Source organism: Nanorana parkeri, unplaced genomic scaffold (genome assembly GCF_000935625.1).
Source record: "Nanorana parkeri isolate BGI_ZX_2015 unplaced genomic scaffold, ASM93562v1 scaffold459, whole genome shotgun sequence".
Classification (NCBI taxonomy): domain Eukaryota; kingdom Metazoa; phylum Chordata; class Amphibia; order Anura; family Dicroglossidae; genus Nanorana; species Nanorana parkeri.
Window position 1 is genome coordinate 159,761 of NW_017306727.1, and position 24,553 is coordinate 184,313.

At 39.5% G+C, this 24,553-nt stretch overlaps 1 protein-coding gene across 1 annotated transcript in view; it reads right to left on the reverse strand.

Annotated features, from left to right (window-relative positions):
• LRRC49 (leucine rich repeat containing 49) overlaps positions 1-24,553 on the reverse strand; it is a 96,235-nt gene that overhangs the window by 20,635 nt on the left and 51,047 nt on the right. Inside the window, exon 12 of the mRNA XM_018560495.1 lies at positions 14,523-14,692. Coding sequence (XP_018415997.1) covers positions 14,523-14,692 — 170 coding nt within the window. The remainder of the gene's footprint in view (positions 1-14,522; positions 14,693-24,553) is intronic.

Sequence of the window (24,553 nt, forward strand, 5' to 3'; positions counted from 1 at the left end):
TAGGTCTGAACTAGTCTGTCAGTGCTGCAATTAACATTACTGGGGCCAGTGATATGTGTAAGAGCATTGGCTGGGGCATCCTTGTGTGTGTTATGAGCCAAGGAATTGAGCAATTGACCCATGTATCCTAATCAAAAATCAATAACTTTTAAATACTTAATTTATTGCATAACTAAAAGTTGGCCAATACACTGTTCTATTTTTTTTCGTTCAACCGTGGGCTGAATGAGCTTATGAGCATTGGTCAAGGAGTCTCCTGCTGTTTCCTTTGTATTCTAACAGCGTCCGGCGGCTACCGTCAGAATACCCCAACAGAGCCGGCAGCTCACCGGTTACCGGTTCTGTTTGTTCGAAGATTTTCCAGGCAGCTACTCAGATCAGCTGATCGAGCACTGCCGGCTGAAAGGGTGCCGACAGCAGCACCCACTGTGTGAATTTCAGCTGGATACTAAAGAACGGACTGACATTTGCATAATTTATGGCCAGCTTGCCACAATTTGGTTATAACTAATACAGCAAATGCACAAACATAATAAATTCCCTGAATGACTTTATACACTGGTTCCTCTAACAATAAATAGATCTTTATCTACATACAGGTCAATTGTCCAGTTTTAAGAACTCAACACCATTAACTGCCTTATTCAAAACTCCTGTCTTTTCCACTTCACAAATCTCATAACAACCAAACTGAAAAGTATTATTTTGTTGTATTAAAGCCATTAGTAAGTTTTCAGTTCTCAGAGTGTTTTATATTTTAAGCTCCATGGAACAGAAAAACATTATTTGTATTTTAAGCTCCACTGGACAGGAAAGATGTTAATGAAAACTTATGGCAAGCGCTCAGTGTAACTGCTGTAACAATAAACATTTTGTGCGGTAAAATGTATGTGTGATGGGAAAGCAATAATACAGAAAAATATAAGTAAAAACTAAAATTATAAAATTATTGACACACTTTCTCTGAACAAACTGGCATAATATTTCTGCAAAAAAAAAAACTTTAGACTAAGATATAGATTATTCAAAAAAACTTCAAAATGGTTCTACTGACGTCACTTTAGTTTTGGTTCCAAATCTTCAGCTATCAAGTAATTTGTTGTACAAGGCTTACTTGTAGCTCTCTAAGCCAGTGTGAAATGTGTATTGACTTAATTTACCTCCTGTTGGCACATACAGTCTACTCAGAAAGTACCATTTGGCAATAATATACAGACATTTACTAAGCCAGGCTTGCTCTGTGTGATTTAACGAGGGGCGCATATAGTACAAATTTAAGTTTTCTTTCCAGATCTCCATGATTGTGGGCTAGTCATTTCCTTTTCCCCTGAAAATGAGGTGCCAAACACTTGGATAGGCTTCTACAGTATATATTTCAACTGGATATATCAATAAAGATCACACTTAACATAAATTGATAGGGTACGTCAGCATTACCAAACCAAATCACAAATTTAAGTGAACAAAGTGCTTCTTCCTTGCCATAAAGCTGGTCCAGGCCACTCTTGTGTGACCTAAAGTATAGGCAAAGATCACATGGTCTCCGGCTACCAAGAGCAGGCTCTTCGTGTCCTTAGGTAAGTTCTTTTGAAACATACAGACCCTGCCCAGCTGACTAGCAGTGAGATAAAAGAATCAGCAAGGAACAACTAGAAAGCTGAACCTGCATATATAATATGCAAATACAGATGTCCACTACAAAGAACACAGTTCCAATTTAATTCAATTGGCTTCGTGCAATAGGCCTAATAGAGTCATTTGTCCTTGTGCTGCATATTCCCTGTATGAGGTGCTGAGATCTTACAGTGTATAATATGCAGTGCACATACACATGGCTGAATTGACAGCAGACCTTATTAACTCAAGTGGTGAGGAGCACTAAACTATATAACCATCACAGCCATCAAACAGACCTGTAATTGCCCTTGACTGTTCTTGCCAGTTGGTGAGAATTGTCAGCAGTTCTTATGCACACAAGTGTATTAAAATAAAATGCTTCTGTGAAGTCAGATTATCACTGTCATCTTTACACTACAGGTTTGTACATTAAGGTGAACATCTCACTTCTTGAAGTTTGATAAATAAGTATGTCAAAGAGGATTATGCTTCAACCTAAAGGAGTATAAACCTTATTTCCAGAAGCATTTAGCCTTTTCAAAACAAGCTACGACATCAATAAAACTTGAATAGGTTTTGCCACAGGCCCTAATACCTCTATCTATACAGATCTGCCATGGGGTCCTGTCAGGGCTATTGGTAATGGAACCGGATAGTTGATAATATGCTAATACAGTTCTTATTGGACCTCCTAGAGACCTAGGAAAGCAACTGATCCATATTAGATAGAATTAGGAAGGGTTATAATAGCGCTCCAGTTTTTAATGCAGTCTACATGTTAGGGAAATTCTCCGAGCATCCAGTCCTAAATAAAAACCCGAAATTCCCCATTCTGACCAATAAGGAATAAAAAAACATATTGACTTGAATGGTACTACAAATTTTCTAAAAATATGCATCAACTATATGAACATATACACTTACATCATTGAAATAGATGTTTCTTTTTATAAAAGTCAAGCACTAGGACTTCGAAATGAAGTGTTTTCCTTGATCAGAGCTGATAAGGCTGCTCATAGATAACCAATCCAAATATACCCTTAAACATTATATACCTTCTGTAATTAATGTAATGCTTATCATCTAGTTCAAATATATTAAAATGTGTCCAAGTGCTTTGATATCAAATGGCTATTGCTTTTTTTACCTGTATCAACCTTTGTCACATTGACGAGGCAAATATCAAAAATAATAAATGTAACCAAGTCAATCAATCTTGCACTATGATAAATATAGCTGTGTGTGTTCTACATACGGAACTCTAACAATAAATTAAATAAACGTGGCAGTTTCACACCATTAGATTGAAATTCCTGTTCTACAGACTTTTTTAATTGTCTTTTTTAAGCAAACAACAGTTCCCGTTTACATGAAAGCAGCACATAATTTATATCTTATGCTGCTTTCACATAAAGGGGAACACTAAGCAAGCTGCTAAATACACTGTTGAATTACCCAAAGATGTGTTGCCTGCCAATAGATCTGTACTTCCATTCAGTTGTATTTGTGACTTACATGCCTCTTCAACACCGCACTTCCTAGTAGATTCAACTTTACTGATTCCTTTCTTAAAGTGACATTAAACCCTCAGATTTTTTAACATAAAACAATACTGTAATGTGTGCCTTACTGTAATCCATGGTTGTTTCCCTACTCTTTGCTGCTCTTCCTTTTAAATCTGTATCTGTTCTCTTGCTGGGCAGAACTTCTGATTTGCAGCAGACTGCCTTGTCTCTGAAATGGATACATGGTGTCTGTGTGAAGGTTCACAACCTGAGCCAGCACTACAGGAAGAGGCACTCAGCTGCAAAGGGAAGTTCTCCCCAAGCATGAGAAGAGATACAGATTTAAAAAGGAAGAGCAGCAAAGAGAAGGGAAACTACCATGGATTACAGTAAGGCACACATTACAGTATTGGTTTATGTTAAAAGATCTGAGGGTTTAATGTCACTTTAAATCTTGCTCAGTGGACAGAGATAATGATTACTAACTGGGCAATGAGCAAACTGAAATAGAGATTTAAAGCATCATACTGCAAATCTGACCGAGGAAATAAGTGTACAGAGCTTTGTGTGAATCATAAGACTGGTTAAACAGAATTACAATTGCTTTGGCAAGTAAAACAATTCACATATGTGTTTCAACTGTGTATTGAACGGTTATCCAGGAGCTCTGCTTTTAAAAAATACTGATACAATAAAAAGTGTCAAATATAAACACTCACTTTTCCAATTGAATTTTAGGTCAAAAATATGTGATGGTGAAAGTTGGCTGAATCCTTTGTGAAAACATTTGACAAATAGACCCTTTATAATTTCTGCTTTAGGTCTGACAGGTATGGCATGACTTGGACTGTTGATATACATATGTTACAACATATGCTGCACAAGAAGAATAACTCCGGGGGAAAAAATTCTTAACCTTTGCAGCAGGGCTACCCTCAAACTGAAAGGGATCAAAGTGTTTGTGCCTAGGATTAAAAAAATAAAGTTATACTCACCTAAACCTTAGAGCAGGCCAGCTGTGACAGCGCTCCCTCCAGCCTGTCTCCTCCTCTGCTGTAGTTGCACTTGTATAGAACACAATGACATGAAGATCCTTAGACCGCTATAGTGGAGGGGGAGAGAGGAAGAGGGAGGGGACCAGTCTCCAGGAGTGAGGGAGTATAACTTTTTTCTTTAACCTAGACACAAACAAGCACTTAACCCTTGCAGTGCGGGGGTAGCTCCAAAAATAAATAAATGATACATCAAATATAGTTCTGTATTAAATTTACGTAAGATCTGCAATACAAAATCTTCAGGAGAAAAATAACGCATGTGTGTTATGATAATACTAGACGCTTGTAAAATATTATTTCAGACCTCTTCTGTTCTCTTGCATGTCAGAGTCCTCCTATTACAGGTTTATAACATGACAGCTATCAAACAGTGGCATGATGGCTGACAGTGTTCCTTCAATTGCCATAATTAAATATTGGGGGTTTACATTATCTGATTATAACACCTTGAACAGTGTTTCTTTTGTGACATGGATATTTCTCAGGGGATCCGTGCAATCACACTGACAGTATAATTAAGTGTAGTAATGTATTGCATAAATCACACTTTGTTCAGGAGGAATGTGTGCTATTTCAGGACAGGATTTGGATGTTGAGCCTTAGAGGTGCACATGGAAAGCTGACGTATGAGGTAATCCTGCAAACTTAATGTATATGAACGAATCTCAAAATACGTGGCAGACTCCGAGGCTCCAGGCAGGTATTACTGTGGGATATAAACACCTCTCAGGTTTCTCTTATAATTTCCTTGTGTATGCAAATGAGTGACCAGGAATAACAATTAGGAGAAAAGTAAAAACAAAAGCTTTCCGTTTGGGAATTGTACGATTGTGGGAAAATGTTGTTCCTATTTATAATAATCTGAAGGAAGATTTTTGGTCTAAAAAACTTTTCCGTAGTTTCTAATGCCAGAGCTGTTTAGATCTCTTAATATAAATAACTGTCTCAATTAAATGGTATTTATGGTCAAAAAATAAAAATACATGTTTTCCTATATTGAATTTCTTTCTTAATTGAAGTTGTATCCCACTACTAATACCCATATACTGTACTTATTGAAGATGCCCATAGGATGTACTTCCTCAATGCACTGACACAATTTCACTGAGCCCTGTGAATATGGACTTCCTTGTGTCACAACTCTCAGAGTCTGCCTTCTAAACTACCACTCATCGTCTCAACAAAGTAACATTATCATTGCTTGCTGGAAGCAATGCATGATGGGATATGTTTGCATGCTCTCCCTGTGTTTGCGTGGGTTTCCTCCAGGTACTCCAGTTTCCTCCCACACACCAAAGACATGTGGGCTCCTGTCTAAATTGGCCATCGTATGTATACATGTGGGATAGGGACCTTAGATTGTAAGCTCCTCGAGAGCACGGAGTGATGTGAATGTGCACTGTGTAAAGCGCTGCGTAAATTGTCAGCACTATATAAATACCAGTAATAAACATAAAATGTGCACTCTTGAGGAATTGAGATTGCATCACATCATGTAGCAGGGACAGATATGCAAAGTACACTGGGAATCCATGAAGTTGATGAAAGTGATGGGCAGACAGAAGAAGGCAGCACTCACTACATAAAAGGGATTTTTTTTCAGGCAAGCTTTGATTGCATTATCAAAAACAACTATAATAAGTATTCCTATTACAATGCTGATGTTATAACAGGATAGTATGTACTGTGACTATAGAACTCCTTTAAATTGGCTCCTGAAAATTTTTCCCAAAAACTGCACCCCCCACCCTCCACAAAAGTAAACTCTGGTGCGGTGGGTTTCCTTATTCTAGTCCTTATGTCACCACTAGATGCTTGGGAGTATTTGGGAAGGATAGCTACTAGTGCTTATGAGAGCAAAGCTTTCTATTAGGGATGCACCAATACCGGTTTTCCGGTATCAAGTACCAATATTTGATTTTCTGTACTCGCCGATACCGGTGCTACGTGCCCCAATTATCAGGAAGTTGGGCGGCAGATCATGAACCGTCACCCAGCTTCCTGATTGCCTGGGAAGCCGGTGTTCTATTGAAATAACACCGGCTTCACTTGGCTGCCTGGCTTCCTGACCAATCAGCCGGGTGGCAAGTCATTAGGTGCCATCCAGCTTCCTGATTTGTTGCTAGGGATCCTGGCGGCCTTTCTGACCAGTGAAGCCGGCTTCCTAGCTAATCAGGAAGCCTGGCAGCACGTCGTGACCCGCCTCCCAGCTTCCTGACTGGCTAGGAAGCTGGCTTCACTTGTTCCTAGGCAGCCTGTCTTCCTGACCAATCAGAAAGGTGAGAGGTGGATAGTTTTGTGCCGCCTGGCTTCCTGATTGGCTAGGAAGCCGGCTTCACATATTGCTAGGCAGCCTGGCTTCCTAACCAATCAGGGAGGTGGGTCATAACCCACCACCCGACTTCCTGATTGGAAAGGAAGCCGGCTCAATGCTCCCTCGCACTGCCGGTCAGAGGGAGATCTCCCTCTGACCAAAATTTCCGGTATCGGAGCATTTGGTAGAATGTGAGTACTCGCCCAAATACTCGGTATTGGCAGCGATACCAATACTAGTATCGGTATCGGCGCATCTCTACTTTCTATTTGTTTTTGTTCAGCTATGATGCATGAAGAGTGATCACAAATTACTCTAATTTCTAAAATATTCTTACACACAGTCATGGCAGAGACCAGGACATACTGCCATTTTAAAATTGTGCTGTCAAAGCTGTGAGTGGCTCCTACAGGTTCAGAGTCTGGAACCACCGGCAATAAGTGACATCCATGGTCCAGCACTCCGCCCAACAGCTAAACTTGAAGCAGAAAACCATTATAAAAACATAAGGCTTTTGGTTTCAAGTACCCTAGGACTAAAGTAACTGAAGTAAGACAAGTAGATTAGGTATTACAATAAATGACTAGAACTGCATCATTATACACATGTTTAATTGGTGCAGGAAAAGAGACACATTTAAAAGCAGAACTTCGGGCACATTTTTTCTTCACCCCTGCAGTTGGGCTACCCCCTCAATGCAAAGGTTAAGTGCCCATTTTTTTTTAATAGATGCTTAAAAAAAGTTAGACTCACTCGATACTCAGAGATGGCTTGCTTTTAGACTGGTCCCTGGAGTTTCTTTTCCCCCTCTGCTGCAGCGGAGGAAGAGGAGAGTCATCACGTTCTATACAAAGTGTATGGGGTGTGAGGACACTGAGGGACAGACCATCGCTGAAGCTGAGGAGGAGACGGGCTTTAGGGACCGTAGTAGCAGCTAGCCCGCTCCACGGTTCAGGTGAGTATAACCTTTTTTGAGCACCTAGACAAAAATGACTTACTGCAAGGGTTAAGAAAAAATGTGCCTAGAATTCTGCTTTAATGTACATACTGCAGAGAAATATTCCCCCCTTACAGTACATTATAAAAATATATGAGAAGCCTCAAGGAAGGTTCACACACAGGTAGTTGATGACTGATAGAAATCTATTACACCACAGCGTGTGTGTTTTTTCCAGGCTTTAGCTAAACCGAACCAGCTGTCACGTACACATCCCTGAGACTGGAAAGATATTCTTCACTTGTGACATGTTCATCCTGGGAATTAATCACATTGTCACTGTTCTAATGACGTGGTAATGTAATATTATTTTCCAAAATTTTAAACATTAGTCACTAGTTTTCCACAAAAGAAAAAAGTGTGTTTTCCAAATGATGTGGCAACTTGTGGTTTAGGACATTAGTAAATGTGGTTTGCTTGTAATTGCCCATAAATTTAGCATGACAAATTTTCCACTCAAGTATTTTTTATGCATTAATGCTATTGGAGGGGTTGGGTTCATTTGCTCTGATACTCTGGTTTCTGTTTTTCACTGTTTATATTAATCAGAATAGCTCATATCCAGTACAAACAAATATATACATGACCTGGATTTCTGATACATGACTTCACAAAAACTACCACAAATACAATCTTCATAAAGCTTACATATAAGTGTGTGTGTGTGTGTAAAGCTATGGGTATAACTAACCAGTACATTATACAATGTACTCACTAATCATCCCAAGACATGGCAATACTATTTAAAACATTTTACATGTGTGGTATAGATTTTATTAATATAAATAAAACAAAATATAACCACAGATAACTTATTTTAAGGTAAACTTACAGAACCAGGAATGGAGCAGGCTGCTTCCAATGTAGAGTCATGACATGAGGAGCATGAACCAGGTTTTAGTATTATTATTCAGGATTTATATAGCGCCAACAGTTTGCTCAGCGATTTATAATATAAGGAAGACATTACAATCACAATACAATTCAAGATAGTATGGTAAGGAGGGCCCTGAGGGCTTACAATCTAAAAGGGATGGACAAGTGATACATGAGGAGGCAGCTGTGTGGGGATGAATTGTATGACAACGTGATGGTTATGTGTTTAGGTTGAGGTGGGATATTATTTATTATTATTTATTCGATTGTCTATACAGTTTACACTGCAGTGGATCAGAAAGCATGATATTAGCAGTGTGATAAGTACACTAGAGCAAGGGTTTTTATACATCATCTTCAGCATAGAGACAGATCTTGGGCACTTATCCGTGAGATTGTCCATCAACCTTGGTGCCTACATGGTAATTTGTCCTTGCATAGTAGTCAAGCATGATTTAAGCCAGTGGTTCTCAACCTGTGTACCCTCAGGACCCACATTTGTCCTTGGTCATTAAGTCACGACCCAAGTTACGGTGTGGGCGTATGAACTGTGGGTGGGAGGGGCGTATGAACTGTGGGTGGGAGGGGCGTCTGGGTTACAAATGAATGGCAACGCAACACACCTCCGACACCAGAATGCACGGTAGGTGTGATTGTGTGGTACAGTTTAACACACTGTTCGAGTGTGAACGGGCCCTTAAAAACACTGACCTACATACACAATCTCACACACTCACAGACAGTCTCACACACTCTACATTTTTCAAAAACATTTTTAAGGTCCACCCAGTCTCCCTACCTTACGAGAACTGAAATGGGTCCTCAGCCTGGGGTCCAGTGTGGGCTGCTGAGCTGCCATCCATTGCTTGTACAGCTCCCTTGTGTGCCCTGTAGAGGTGCAGGAATGTGATGTCACTTCGGTCCAGGTACCTCTACAGGGCACGCAAGGGAGGGATGGAACTCCCTTGCGGCCATAGCCCCAGCCCACGCCACCTCAAGTCGACCCTCAGCACCATATTTTGAATAGCTGCTCGATGTGAGAACTGACAGTGCTGCGCTAGGGGGAGGCAGAGGAGCTTCTCACCTAGAGAAGTGGAAGGCATGCAGCGACCCACTGAGCACGTGGCCGTGACCCACTTTTGGGTCACGACCCACCAGTTGAGAACCAAGGGTTTAAGCCAACATGGTAGATAACAAAACAATAACTTGAGAGACACTACAAACATCCTTTGTCATGAATCTTTTGGACACAAAAACACAGGTTAAGTCCAAACACAGGTCAACGCATGACTCCATCTAATACTCCATTTACATCTGACAATTTGTTCTCATCTTACCACAATGCAGGCACCTAGTGATGTTTTCCCAGATCTTGGGATGACTTTTACAGTGCACCAAATCCCAGTGGTCTGTAAAATAAAAGTGCCAATATTTTCTGATAGTGTCAAGAGCTGGACAATGCCAACCTGCATGTTTCTACTTGCCTGTAAGGTTGTGCATCACAGTGATGGGGCAATAGAAGTGGGCAGGAGGCATGAAGGGGCAGGTCAGCTCTCAACATAACTAGTTAGTATCAAACGAGCATGTTGGAGCAGACTGGGATCCCGGTCACCCAAGGACCTGAAGAAATGATCACGGTATAGGCAAATACAGACAAGTAATTTACAAATTATGCAGCGCCCGCAACATATAATGTGTTGAAAAATACAGACAAGTGCCTGTCCTGTTGTTCAGCAGACTGCCTAAATTAAAGGTAAATATATTTTGCTTTTTAACTAATCCTGCCCAATAACACTAGAGGTGAAAAGTTGTAGCTGAACAAGGCAGATATAGAAGACACAAATAAATGCATCTTTGCAATAATTATTAAACTATTACATGTATTTGTTTAATCCAAGCAGTGTAAGTATCCACATTTGACTTAGTATCTGCCTCTTGCAACAGAGTTCAACCTGGAAAAAGGAGAAGCAGCATAAGGAGTCAGTCAGCTGTGCTGCGGTGCTACTGCGCTAATAAGAAACATGCTGACAGGAGAGAGCACAGTGGAAGAGTTTAATCAATCTGATGTTTTTCTTTTGACTGTCCAGTCACAGGCTGGGGAAGGGATAAGACCTTCTCTGCAGTTAGGGTTACCTAACTGCAGAGGAGAAAAAAAAAGGTCTCCTGTCCCACCAGACATGGCTTAGCTGTGTGGCAGAGCGGTGTTAATCTCTGGACTGGATCAGCTAAACTACAATTCCTTTGACAGGTAAAACAACACTGCATGCGTTTCATCTGTGTAATTAGGTGTTTAGCTGTTCGCCTAGAGTCAAGCCTCGAGGAGTCCGTTATATTACGTTTTTTTTTCCTTTATTGTTATTAATTTAAATTACTTTGCACAGATCTGCTTTCACTTTTACATTAAAGAGTCATTTTCTCTTGATCCATGTACAAAAAAATTAAATCCAATGTTCTAGGACAATTAAACAGGAAAACGTCCAAGAGAGTAAATACTTCTTTTAGACAATGTATACAAGAGGAATTTAAGCCCAGCCATTGGCAATACAAGCTGATCTAGAAAGTATCATGTTCCCGGAAAACAAACATTTATGTATGGGACAGTTAAAAAAAAAAATCACAGTAAAATAATACACCACTGCACACTGCTCAGATGGGGCCTCTGTGATCCAAGAACCTGATAAAAGCCCTTTATTTGGATTAAAGTGGAAAGTCCCTTTTTGTTTTCTAAAGTAATAATTTTCTGCATTGTTCACTTTACCACTGAACCTTACTTACTCCTTTTCTACCACTCTATATTCTTGTGGTTTTTTTCTCTTTTACATTTGTAATGAAAACATGTCAAAAAGAGATCTGGAAACAAAATGGTTGCAAAATGTAACACATATGTTTCAATGTTAAATCGAATGTCATATCTCTATTAAAACAGAGATTCATATCAAGTATTAATACATGTTAAGTGATACCGGCCTTTTAAGTATGTTTTGATCTAGTATAAATTCTAATCTAGCCCAAGATTCTATTTCAAGATTTGTGGAACTGCTTCACTGAGAACAGGCACACCTGCACTATCTTACCGTGCAAAGCAACCTCTACTTCAGGTATTGATTAAAATATTCAAGAAATCTTTGTGATTTACAAAGTTCTAGCAACCATTTCAAATGCGCTTTTAAGCAAGAAATAAAAGCATTTTATTGCATGGGTTTTTATATTAATAATTTATGATGTACAAGACTAAAAGGCTATTTAATGTCTTGACGAGCCCAGAAGGACAACGTAAGCTGGCCTCTAAAACCGTAGAAGTTTTAGTACTTAATAATTCAGCCCATAATGACAAAACTGATCAAGATATTGAAACACAGATGTCATTTGTGCTAAACTGTCTGACATTACCCTGTACATAATATATCCCTCTAAATGCTAATAGAGGCGTAACAGTGGAAAATGGACTGATTCATCTATTCAACACAAATGCTAAGTGTCCACATCTTTGATTTCTGTGACCCTTCGTTCTTCAAATCGTTTTCCAGCATGAGGAAGAATCCAGCATGTAATGGTTTTTGTTACTGGTCTAATTAAGGGGCATAGCGTAATTGTGGGACCCCAGCTCTTAAACCTAATTTTAAAACAATTACACTGCAGCAAACTAAATCCTTAAATAACAGTCTGATTTATATTTAAAATATAGCGTTAATGTGTGTGTGTGTGTGTGTGTGTGTGTGTGTGTGTGTGTGTGTGTGTGTGTGCGCGCGCGTGCGTGTGTGGGCGCGCGCGCGTGTGTGCACGTGATGACTAACACCCACAACACAAGTGATGACTAACACCCATCTACCTTACATATAAAATGCCATGTTAAGTGTTAGTACTTTTTCCATTAATGTTGGTTGCCCAGTGGCTATTAAAAGAATACCAGTAGAAGACACTAAGTTCTAGTGTACATACATATATATATTTATTATATCTATATCTTTATTGATACACACCAATCACATGGCAGCAATGCAAAACATTTAGACATGGTCAAGACGATCTGCTGAAGCTCAAACGGAACATCAGAATTGGGAAGAAAAGGGACTTTGAACGTGGCATGATTGTTGGTGCTATATGGGCTGGTCTGAGTATTTTAGAAACTGCTGACCTACTGGGATTTTCATGCACAACCATCTCTAATTTTTGCAGAAAATCGTCTGAAAAAGAGAAAATATCCAGTGAGCGGCAGTTCTCTAGGCGAAAATGCCTTGTTGATGCCAAAAGTCAGAGAAGGATGGCCAGACTGGTTCAAGTTGATAGAAAGGCAACAGTAATTCAAATAACTACTCCTTACAACCAAGGTATGCAAAATAGGATCTCTGAATGCACAACACATTGAACCTTGAAGCAGACAAAACCGGGTGCCACTTCTATCAGCTAAGAACAGGAAACTGAGGGTACAATTTGCAAGGGTTCATCAAAATTGTACAATAGAAGATTGGAAAAACCTTGCCTGGTCTGATGAGTCTCGATTTCAGCTGCGACATTCAGGTGATCGGGTCAGAATTTGGCATAAATAGCATGAAAGCATGGATCCATCCTGCCTTGTATAAACAGTTCAGTCTAGTGGTAGTGGTGTAATGTTGTGGGTGATATTTTCTAGGCACACTGTCAGCCTCTTAGTACCTATTGGTCATCTTTTAAATGCCACAGCCTACCTGGGTATTGTTGCAGACCATGTCCATCCCAAAAGGGCGTCCAACCTTGTACTAGCAAGGTGTACCTAATAAAGTGGCCATTGCCTGTGTGTGTGTGTAAATATATATATTTTGTGGCAGTGCATGGCAATGCCATGGTGTAGTATGGCAACTTTGGTGCCCAGGACTCTCAGCCAGAGGGGCTGAGAGGTTCCACAATGTGAATACCTTTGGAGAGGAGGAACTGGCTGTTCAATTCCTTCCAGGTGTTCCAGACTATAGTGGGATGGAATCTCCAGTCCTGGGGCCAGGTGTTGCCAGTGGCCAGGTTGGGCTGAACAGGTGGCTGAGAGCAGCCTTATTAGGAAGCCAGCCCAGTGCTTTAGAGGAGAGTTGTGGGTGTGCAAGAGGCACACGACGACAGACCGACTCTGCTGCGTGTGTGAGCACAAGGGACACAGCCAGGAAGGCTGGAGAGGTCCAGAGGGTTGGTGACCCTGAGATACCTGTCGGGGAGACAGAGAGAGATGGTGACCCAAGAGGGGTGAATACGAACAGGCTTGGAGCTGAGGAAAGCTGCTGGGCAGTGCTTAGGACTGTATTCACAGAGAACTACGGTAAAGTCCTGGGACTATCACACGGGGGTGTATGAGACAGACAGATGTCAGTGAGACCAAGCACGATGTTTGATGAGACTCCTGAATGAACTGTTATGCTTAATTTATGCTGAATAAAGACTGTCCTTTTATGTTAAAGTCGGCTTCAGGAGTGGTCTCTTAGCGCTTATCATTGTGCTATATTCCCCAAACTATCACAATATATTTTATTTTTTTCCCTGGAACATTTGAAGCCCTTCAGTCCCCAAATGATTCCTTTACGGTTAGGGTCTGTAGTCACAGTGGTCACCTCCTCACAGACAATTATTAAAAGGGAATTTTTTTTACAGTCAGCTAAATATTACATTATGTATTAAAATTATATATTACATTTGCAACAAGAAGGTGATAAGCTCCTTACAAAAACAGCTCTTTCTAAAGGATAACTGTGAAACAAACCTGACTCGCGTGATGACCACATTACACAGGCTACAGAATGAGCCACTAGTCCCTTGCAGAAACAGGACCATCTGACTTAGTCAATTATACACAGAATGCAGTCAGTACTTTGCATTCTTGGCAATTATTTATATATTTTTTATGGCATCCATGTACATTAAGTACACCTTATGAGATATGCCACCATTTCCTCCTAATGGATCAGACCTCAATGCTTGAGAAACGGATGAACAGAGCCACCTCCCACCACATAGTTTAAAAGAAAAAAAGAAAAAACCACACAAAATATCTGTTTTATTTCAAAATAATTCTGAACAAGGAAAGTTTTTGTTTTAAATCATACTTGCATACATACTTACATACAAGTTTCCTTTAAATGCAAAAAGCTGAAATACAAAAGAATGAATCTAGTGAAATTGTAAGAAATATTCCAAATTACCTTTTCTCTTCAGTAAATTCATAGGTCGAAGACCCATTCAGCGGGCATGGCTTATGTGAAGGACTTGTGCAAACGCTGCTGTCTTGATCTGAATTTATTCCAAGTACTACTCTGTTCTGCTGAATGTCCCATTGTCGAGCAGCATTGCAAATTGCAATTCGTTTTTTCTCCTAGAGCAAGAAAAAGATGTTAACCAGTTACTTTACCAAGCTTTAAAGTTACAATAAACTGCTAAATTGCAGAATTTTTATATAGAATAAAATGATTGCCACAAACCATCACCAATGAACACTATACATATAAATGCACTAATCAATCATTTATTCTAAAAACAGTTCTGGGTGTATAACTGAGGCACTCTAGGTGTACTAAGATTCCGGTTCCTGCTACACCCCAGCAGTAACAAATCTGTTTTGGCATTATTCTTTGAAATTATGTCACCTAACCATTTAGAAAAAGTAGGTAGATATACCCTCTGAAGATATGACTCTCTAAATAATTTTACACATTAAAATCTTAAACAATAAATGTATATTTACATTACTTCCACAAACACAGAAAAAACACCATAGTGCATTAGATGACTCAAACAGGGATTTGTTCTATTGCCCATTGTTAAACCCCAATGAGGCCAGTTTTTAACAGCACTTTGTAAAAAGAAAATAAGATTTTTGATTACTTGGAAGATCCCAAAATAAAATCTTGGCCACATTTGAGGTCCTAACCAATATATAGACCTGTGATCTAGAGCAGTGGACAGCTTGTTAGTTACCAGTAGAGCTGATACATGAAAACATGGAACATTAGAACAAACATGGAGCTGTTTTCCATAGCATCCATACAGTCCTAGGAAAAAAAGGCAACTGATGAAGCTAGCCGTACATATATAGATTTTCTCTTGACAGCCCATGGGGCTGAATGAGAGAGAACCCTTGATTACCCTATAAATGCTTTACAGATTGGATGAAGAAATCTCCAGTGTCGGCTGTTGTATTCAGACAGCAGCAACGCCCGCAGGTGTCTTAATACTTACACAGCCATACAGCCCAAACAGATGAGAATCTTACACCCACGGCTCAATTTTCAGCTGATTCAGCAGGCCATGTATGGCTAGCATTAGGCATATTAGTGCACTTACATTAGAACACAATAGCAGTATCTAACAAATTATAATACACAACCTAGCCAACCAAACATTTCTACCACTGGTGTTTGAAACACTGTGTGTACCAAAAATACCAACCTATACAGTGTTATTTTTCATTATCATCATCCAAGATTTGTATAGCACCAACAGTTTGCATGGCACTTTACAAAACAAGGGGAGACAGTACAGTTACAATACATTCCAGACAGGAGCCCTGCCCATGAAAGCTTACAATCTAAAATATTCTTACATTGACATACAGGTGCACGCTTCCCTATGAAAGACTAATATTAGCTTAATTTACTCTGTTTATAGAGTACTCTTGTCCCTGGGAGTTAGAAGTGAGAGGTAATTTGTAGTACAATAATTGCTGATCACAGGCACCATGTCCTGAGTGTGCATAACAGTATCACACAACAATCCTGTTGTTAAGAGGTATGTACACAACTTAAAGGCCTAGTGTTTCGATGCTGTTAGGGTTTACTAAGGAGCTGGAGGACATGACATGTTCTAGCATTTGATGCTCCATCAACTAATTTCATGCAGCAAGCACAAACATTTGTTTGCATGTGCCTTGTTTACACCATACATGTGCAGTGGTGTGCAGAAACACACAGTTCGATGGACATGGTGTGAACATGTCCATCGAACAAGTCTCTGTACCACGATTAGATAATGCCAAAATCATGGTTCTATTGGGATGGGACATCTCCCGAGTCCATAAGACAGAGGTGATCTTTGTAACAGTCCTTACACTCAAAGAAACTGACCTAGGTTGGGCCATTATCAGCTCTCCTCAAGCCAGTAAGAAGCAGATTTCAAATAGTGTGAGCACTTGTAAAACAATTGCTAAGATAATTCAACACTACACCCCTTTCATGTCTCACAACTCATGCTACAGGACTGGTCCAAAAACTCCTTCACCCAGCTAAAAAGAAAAACCTGTATTCACCTCTGAGGGACTTCACAAGCCTTCCCACTTTTGGAGAAGTGACCCGATGCCATCAGACTTTTCCAGATGTCTCAAGCTTGGGACACTGAAGACTCTGGTTTAAGAACTTATTTATTTAGGATTTATTTCACCTTTAAAGGGCTTATGTATTTATGTTTCGCCTGTTCTCTCTCTTTATATTTTTCAAGTGAGGACAAGTCATCCACATTTATCAATGTAATTGCAAATATTAATAGTGGTATCTACTGATAGCAGACAACGAGTGTCCTAGCACAGCAGCCTGTTTTTGGGCCCTTGGCATGTTCCTCACTTCCCCCCTCCTGTTTTGTCTATAGTTAGTTCAGTCCCTACCTAGCCAGACACTCCCTGCTCCCTTATGCTGCTCAGTTTTAGTTTCACTTTCCAAGCAGAGATAGGGCTTAGGAAAGTCACTGTCTTTTTAAATTCAAAAGACTGGAAAAAAATCCATTATACTGTACTTATTGAAGTAAAATTGCATTGAAATTACCTTCTGTATCCTATTAAAGAGTTAAGCTGACTGTGGATTCTGCCAAATCAACAAATGGCCATACTGTCCGCACTGGGATCCACAGAGGTATGCCACTGAATATATTGGCATTTGACACAGAACAGTAATTGCTTATTAAATGTATATGTCTCTGTGCAATGTTTACCTGAGGTGTTCTGTAGATGTCGTAGATTTGCATGTCACATGCAAAATCTAATCATGCTAGGGTCTCCTGTATGGGTATATAGTTTATATACACAAGAATGTTACTGGTTTGTTTGGCTGCCATGGAGTAAAAAGTATTTTTTGTTAAAATGATGCGGTTGCCACACATGCACTGTAAAAGGTTTCTGTGTACAGAAGAGATAGTTCAATATATGTGCTTTACTGTAATTACTTTGCAGAAGTAACGCAGATGCTGAATGATGTGCTGTAATAATATTATTTCAACAGACCAAAGTCAAAGAACAGTCAACAAAGTTTTAATAACTCTTATTCTTTTATTACTTTTTTTTTTACTGTATAACTGCCAAGCCCACCTAACCAAAACCAATATGGAACAAAAAAATAAGGAAAACAAAAATGCGTGCCTTACTTTAAGGTGTTTCAAGGTTATTTTTACCTCATATTAACATGGCATTAAAATGCTGATTCTTAGCTGGCGACTGACAGAAGTTTGGAACGTAAGAGATTTCAAATTAAAAACATTGTGCGGGAGGGGAGGGTTAAGCTCTGCCAAGTGGCTATGGTCGAACTGATCTCAGTGGATTGAAAACAGCAATTAAATAAATTAAATGTACTCGGCAGTAAATTAAACGTTTAATCTGAAAGAGTAGAAGATGCAGACACAGAAATGTGACGTCCACACAATGTGCTATTCACGGTTCCTTAAGACCTCACTGCCAGCGAGACCCACTGAAGGATTATGTGATAAAGATATATAGGAATTACTTCAACTGCTTCAACATACCATGACAGTGAAATGTAACCAGTTCCTTACAAGTCATTTACTCTTCAGCAGTATCTTATTGGATCAAAAAAAAGCTAATATCTGGTAAATTAATTTTAATACATAAAAAGTTTGTCTGACCTACTTAAAAAAAAAAGGAACAAGTAGTAAAAATAAGAACACCTTTAATATGCTAGGAATTCAATAAAAATGTTTGTTTGTACGCTCAATTCAGTGTTTTTTTTCCAAATACAAAATACAGATGTAAAGAATGCAAAAAAGTTGTCAAAGTGATAACTTTTAGTGACTAAAATATAAAAAATTATAGTTACACACTTAAAGTTAACACTTTACCAATGTTTTGCCTTCTCTACCTCGAATTGTTCCTGGCTAAAACACAGTGGTTACCTACATTATATTATTGCTTTTAAAAAAAAAAAACTTTCTGTAATTAACTATCATAACCTATACACTCACTGGTAATTTAAATGGTTTACTATAAAAATGAGCAAATATACCAAGTGTGGTCTAGTATTTTGCCAGATACAAACATGCTAGAACATTATTTACGTACAAAGGGCATGTAAATTAGTAAATGCATTGTGACATTTTCTAGTCACAATAGGAAAACCAATTTAACAGCAATTCACAAAATATCTGCATTCCTGCTGTCTCAAGGGAGACCGGCTTACATATCCACTTATCCAACTGTGCCACAGCTCCCACACCTTGCTGGTCTTACAGCAACATAAACATATCACACAACTGGTCAACAATGATTACTTGCATGTTCAATATATTTTGCAATCATCAAATGCAACCATAGCGTTGCTTTTGATGACCGTAAGAAAGGGTCTCTTGATCATATAAAGAACAAAATCAATCATATAGCAATCATTGTGGACCTGTTTTTGCAATGTCATTATGTAGCAATTCACAAATTGTTGGTTGCTGCCGTACATTATAAATGGTATGGCTTCAGGACAATCAAAGGACAATATCCATGTTCATTTTACATGAAAACACATGGACCTTGGGAAACCAGGGTGATCGGACAGGTTAAAGTTCTACTGATCTAGAGATGAGAGACGTACAGAAATAATTCTCTATTCTTCAAAGGCAGCACTATGGAGATCACATAATAGGTGTTGAATACTGGCCAACTTAAAAGAATATTAGTGCTCTGCACTTTTTTTATTGAACCAAAGGGATTTTATTTTTTGATTCAGATTTTTAATACAGAAACCAATGAAAACAAATCTCTTCATGAAAGCATTTTGCATTTACAACTCCTCATTCTATGACAGTGAATTACATTGTAACAATAGGAATCTTCGAATACGGTTGAACAGGCCTACACATTTATGTGGATGGTGCTAATGTGGATATCAGTCTCTAGTCTTCTGAGTCCTTTGATTTATGCAACGTTGCTCCGATAGCCTATAAAAACTATAATTTTCCTTTTATTTTCCATACTTCACTAAGTAAATGGAAGTTGCCCTCTGACTGGTTGTTAAAGGCAAAACCTCAGTTTTCCTTTTTTCTAAGTTTACCGAAAACACACCTCTCGCATGACCTTCTTTCTTACATAATGGAACACAGAGTAGACATTTTTACGAGAGAACGAACGGCGTAAAAGGCATGCACTATAAACTATCCTGAAACCACATAACCACAAAAGATTTGACTTGTACTCGAGTGGACCTATATTTGAGGCATTAAAGGCAAGAATATTTTCTTGAGGCAAGAATATTAAGCAAACAAAGCAAACAATGGACTGGAAGTATTCCATATGAATAGCCAGAAGGGTGACAAACACTAAAATATTTTTTAGTATTATTGACATCTTTTAAATTCAAGGTACATTAACGTTCAATAAAAGGACAGATACTTTCCAACTAAACATGCCCTTATTCTAAGCACCGATATTTCCTGCATACATTTCAAATGCTTTCAAGCAAGTCAGGAATTCCATTTGAATGTGGGCTTTACCTGAAAGGCTTTATCTCCAAAGGGAGTGAATGATGTTCTCTGGGGCTATATGGACTTTTAACAAGTACATCTTTATGAGAAACCTTAAATATGAATTAACAAGTAAGGCAGAGAAAGTCATTTTCCATTATAGGGCTGCCACCGAAGAGGAAGTTCTCTCAGTTAGCAGAGTGCATGTAGTACCGTAACTCGATACTCTCTTCATTCTGTCAGCTTTTATCTTACAGACATGTATCCTAAGATAAAGTATTAGTTATGACAAAGAGCAGTGGGATTTTACCTATAGCTGTATGAGGAAATAGTTATATCCTAACTGTAGCCAGACTGGCCAGAAAAATTGGCCACTAACCAGTGACTGCAGAGGCAGTCACTGTGTGTGTATTCAGAAGCTGTTTAGCATAGATGGGTGAATCGACTGATTTCTCTTGTTCAGTCCACAGTGCTTGCATGAGAGAAATCTAAGCATATTTGGCTTTCCTGATACAGCCTTATGTGTCAATCGTGAAAAGCTATGTAAGTTCAGAGCCAATACAATAGTCCCCTGTCATTATTTTTTCTCATTGTTCTTCAAGTTGTGGTTTTGGCATTTGAATGCTTTGCTTTGTTTTCTCTTAATAAAAAGTTGAACACATTTTCTCATCTGTATCATCTATTCCTACAGAACAGTGTTTCAGGAGTGCTGTGCAACATTGTGGTGGTATTTAGCAAACCTTAGATAAGCAGCATTTTATTTTTCTTGAAAAGCAGTGGTTTCCTCTGTGGTAACCTCCCATGAACACTACCACTCTAGTGGTTTTCCTATGGTAGGCCTATGGACACAAATTACATGACTGAGGCCCTTTTTTTTCCTTAATTTTTTGCACCCATGATATATTCCACATGTTAGGCCTGAAAATTACTTAAAACCCCCAAACATTATATATTTTCTCAAAGGCAAGACCCTATAGAATAAAATGGTGGCAGATGCAAATTTGTATGTTGCACGATATTAGCGCAACTCCTTATCAAAACCCAAAATTTAGTGAAAAATGTACTTAAAATGCCCCAAAACACAATAAAATACCAATGTTTTAATAAAATATAAAAGATGAGGTTACAACAAGTAAATAGATACCCAACATGCCCAGGTTAAAAATTGTGTGCGTCTGTGAAACGGCGACAAACTTCAGTACCCCAAAAAGTCCATAGACGACGCTTTAAAATCCCCCACAGGTCATTAATTTAGAAAAACCAAAAAATACTGGCCCTAGAATTATTCCTCTCACTCCGGCATGTGCAACAATACCCAACATGTGTAGTGCGTGCGTCATTTTCATACGTAGGCGAACCCAGCGTGCATTTACATGGCGACGCGCGTGCTCGCGGGGACCTTTAAAAAGTTTTTTTTATTCTTTTTAGATTTTAAAAACTGTTTTGTTTTTTAAATTTTAATTGCTATCACATAGGGGGGCTTACAAGCCCACTATGTGATAGCAGATGGTGGTGACAGGTACTCTTTAAGGTGATGCTGGGGGTCCAAAAGACCCCGAGTGTCACCTTTACACTCTCAATAAGCTACGGTATTAAGGGGCAGATCGCACTTCAATAACTTATAGCTGGGCTTCAGGAGCCCAGCACCGACAGCTATGGGACCGGAAGTGATGCAATCTGCAACGCTCCCGGTCCCATAGAACGGGAAGGGGATCGACGAACGGAGGATCGTCCATCTCCTCCCCAGCTCCCCACCGACACCAGAGAAGCCAGGCCTGGGCCCTTAGGAGGGGCAACAGAGCCCAGGAAGCAGGGCGTGAGTGTCGGGCAGGGGGACCCCGTCACCGCGCTGCAGAAGCGATCTGGCGACAGCGGAGTCGCCAGAATTGCTTCTATTGTAAAGCCGACAGTCTGTTTAAACAGCCCCAATGCTAGTGACGTACACTGTTCCCCATCTGTTACTCTGGGTATGCTTAAGATCTACTGAAAGATTGAAGAGAATGTCCTTACACAAAAAATAACAAACAGCGCTCTCGGAAGGGGGTACTGACCAAGTGGTATGCTGCCCTGAGAACTAGGAGGAGAAACCTGCAATGACTACAAATACAAAACACAAAGGGTGCAATAACCTGGATGGTAGGAAATATCACAATGGATACTAACTGTCTCTGCAAAATAATTGTCAAAAAGGTATATGCACTTACATGTGGATGTAGAGACCGGAGGAGAGACAGCCCTGGAAGAGGATTGAGGTGTCCTAGATGTGTGTTAGCACATGGCTGGTCTGCTGTCAGGAGGTGCCCATCCAGGATGGAGAGTGCGGGGCTGAGAACGGAGAGAATAGACGAGCAGGGGCTCCGTCCGTGTCACTGCTAAGTGGAAGGGGAGTCGGTGCGGTGTAGGCAGACCTGGCGGCCCTCGATCCAACAGCTGTGGATGCGGCTGTGGATGGCAATGCTCAGTCCGGGATAGAGTCCTGTCCCTGTAGGTCTAAATGGAGCAGCAAGCAGTGAGTCTGGGAAAGACTCTGGGACTCGGGGATCACGGGGGAGCAACGCGTTCGAGGAATACCCTCTTTGTCAAGCTCAAACTATGTTACAGTTATTTACAGAGTGTCCTTTCACCTATCTAGGTAGGATGCCAACAGGGACAGAAGCCACAATGCTGAATTTCTTCCATGTGTTTCTGCCTTACTTTGAACTATAGGTTTCAAAAACTCTTCTCCTTAAAGTGTATAGACCCAAAAACAATAAATGAAATATAATGCAGCTTAACAATCCTTAAATATGGGGGCTGCATTAGTTGTCTTTTTATGCTATTTTTTTCTTTATTTTCGCATGGTGATTCGGCCAGTAACACACTACTGTCTTAGGGTGGTTCCCCCTCTACGGTGGGATATTGGAGCCACCCTTGGACAGCAGCATTGTCAACCTGTGAAGAAGGTAGTGTTAAATGCATTTGCAGATTTAGATGGAATTGACTAGCAAATTAAAGATGAACTCCAGCTAACAGCAGTTACAACAAAACATTTTTACACTTATAAAACGTTTTATATAAATGAATAAAAGCTAACCATTGTAAGCACCCCTGTCAGTGTTAAGTGGTTGGTCACAACCATCCATCTCTCACTTTTGCTGGATAGTTTGGTCTGTTGAAGGAATTTGAAAAATAACAGGCTTACTGGCCAGATTTCCGGGGTAAAATAAAGGAAATACGCCTAAAAAAAAGTAATGCAGTCACCACATTTGAGCTCTAATATATAAAAGTTTTGCTTTTAAGTCTTTTTTTATCAGGCATATTTAACAGTAGTCTTTGTGAAGCGCAAGTAACAAAACGATGTGGTTTCTTTTTATTGCAACACCGCAAATACCCTTTTTTTAACCACTTGAAGACAAACCCCCTTCCTGTCCATTTTTCAGTATTAAGTACCGAGATACTTTAACTAACATTTATTCAGTCATGCAACGCTTTGCTGCAGTGAATTTTATATCAGACAGATATAGATTTCTTTTGGTTGAATTTAATCTCCACTGATTTTTTATTTTTTACTAATTAAAGAAAAAGTATTGATCATTTTGAAGAAAAAAAAAGTTTTCCCTACGTTATCTTATGAAACATTTATTATTACCAAAGATTTTGGTAAAATATAAATGACGGGGGTCACATTGGGTAAACAGACACCAAACATGTCAAGACTTAAAACTGCATGCGCCTTCGAAATCGCAAAAACTACCATACCCAAAACTTCCTATAGAGGACAATTTAAAAGCTTTTACCACTTATCAGTTTAGTGTTAACAGTGATCCAAGGCCCTAGAATCATTGCCCTCACTAAGACGTTCGCAGTCTAATTTGTACTGTAATCATTGTTTTTACAAGGGGGAGCGCGGGTAGGAGTGGGAAAGGATGTTTAAAAACAGCCACCTGCTGTTAACAGTCTACTGCTAAGCAGGTAAATTGAATTTAAAAAAAAAAAGGATTCCTGGACCCAAAGTTTTTGCTGTCCCATGACCTTTTGCAGCACCCCTACCAGTAGTGGAGAGTGGCGATTGCTCAGGTCTGCTACCTCTCACATTGTGACACCATGATGCAGCCCCTTAAAAACTACAGCACCCCACAATTGTCACTTTTTATAGCCAATGTGCAGTGTCCATGTCATCAGGAAGCAGCATAGTGCATATATAGTGCAAGATAGTTATTACAGTATGTTCCAACTTATGCTGTTCAGAACACTCAAGAACAGTAAGGGTCATTACACAGGAGATTACGTTAGCAATGCTGTAAATTATAACACAGTAACAGAAATAACATAGTAAATCACCCAGTAGAATCCAGAAGAGTCTTGTATTAGTTACTGACAACAGAACATAGGACTTTAATAAAAGTGGAGAAACAACATGTATGGATACAATGGGTGATTCAACCTGATAAATCAGTTTTGGGTGGCATTGGTATCTAAGAAATGCCTGTGCTTGTAACCAATCAGATATCAACTTTTAGAAAGTTAGTACAAT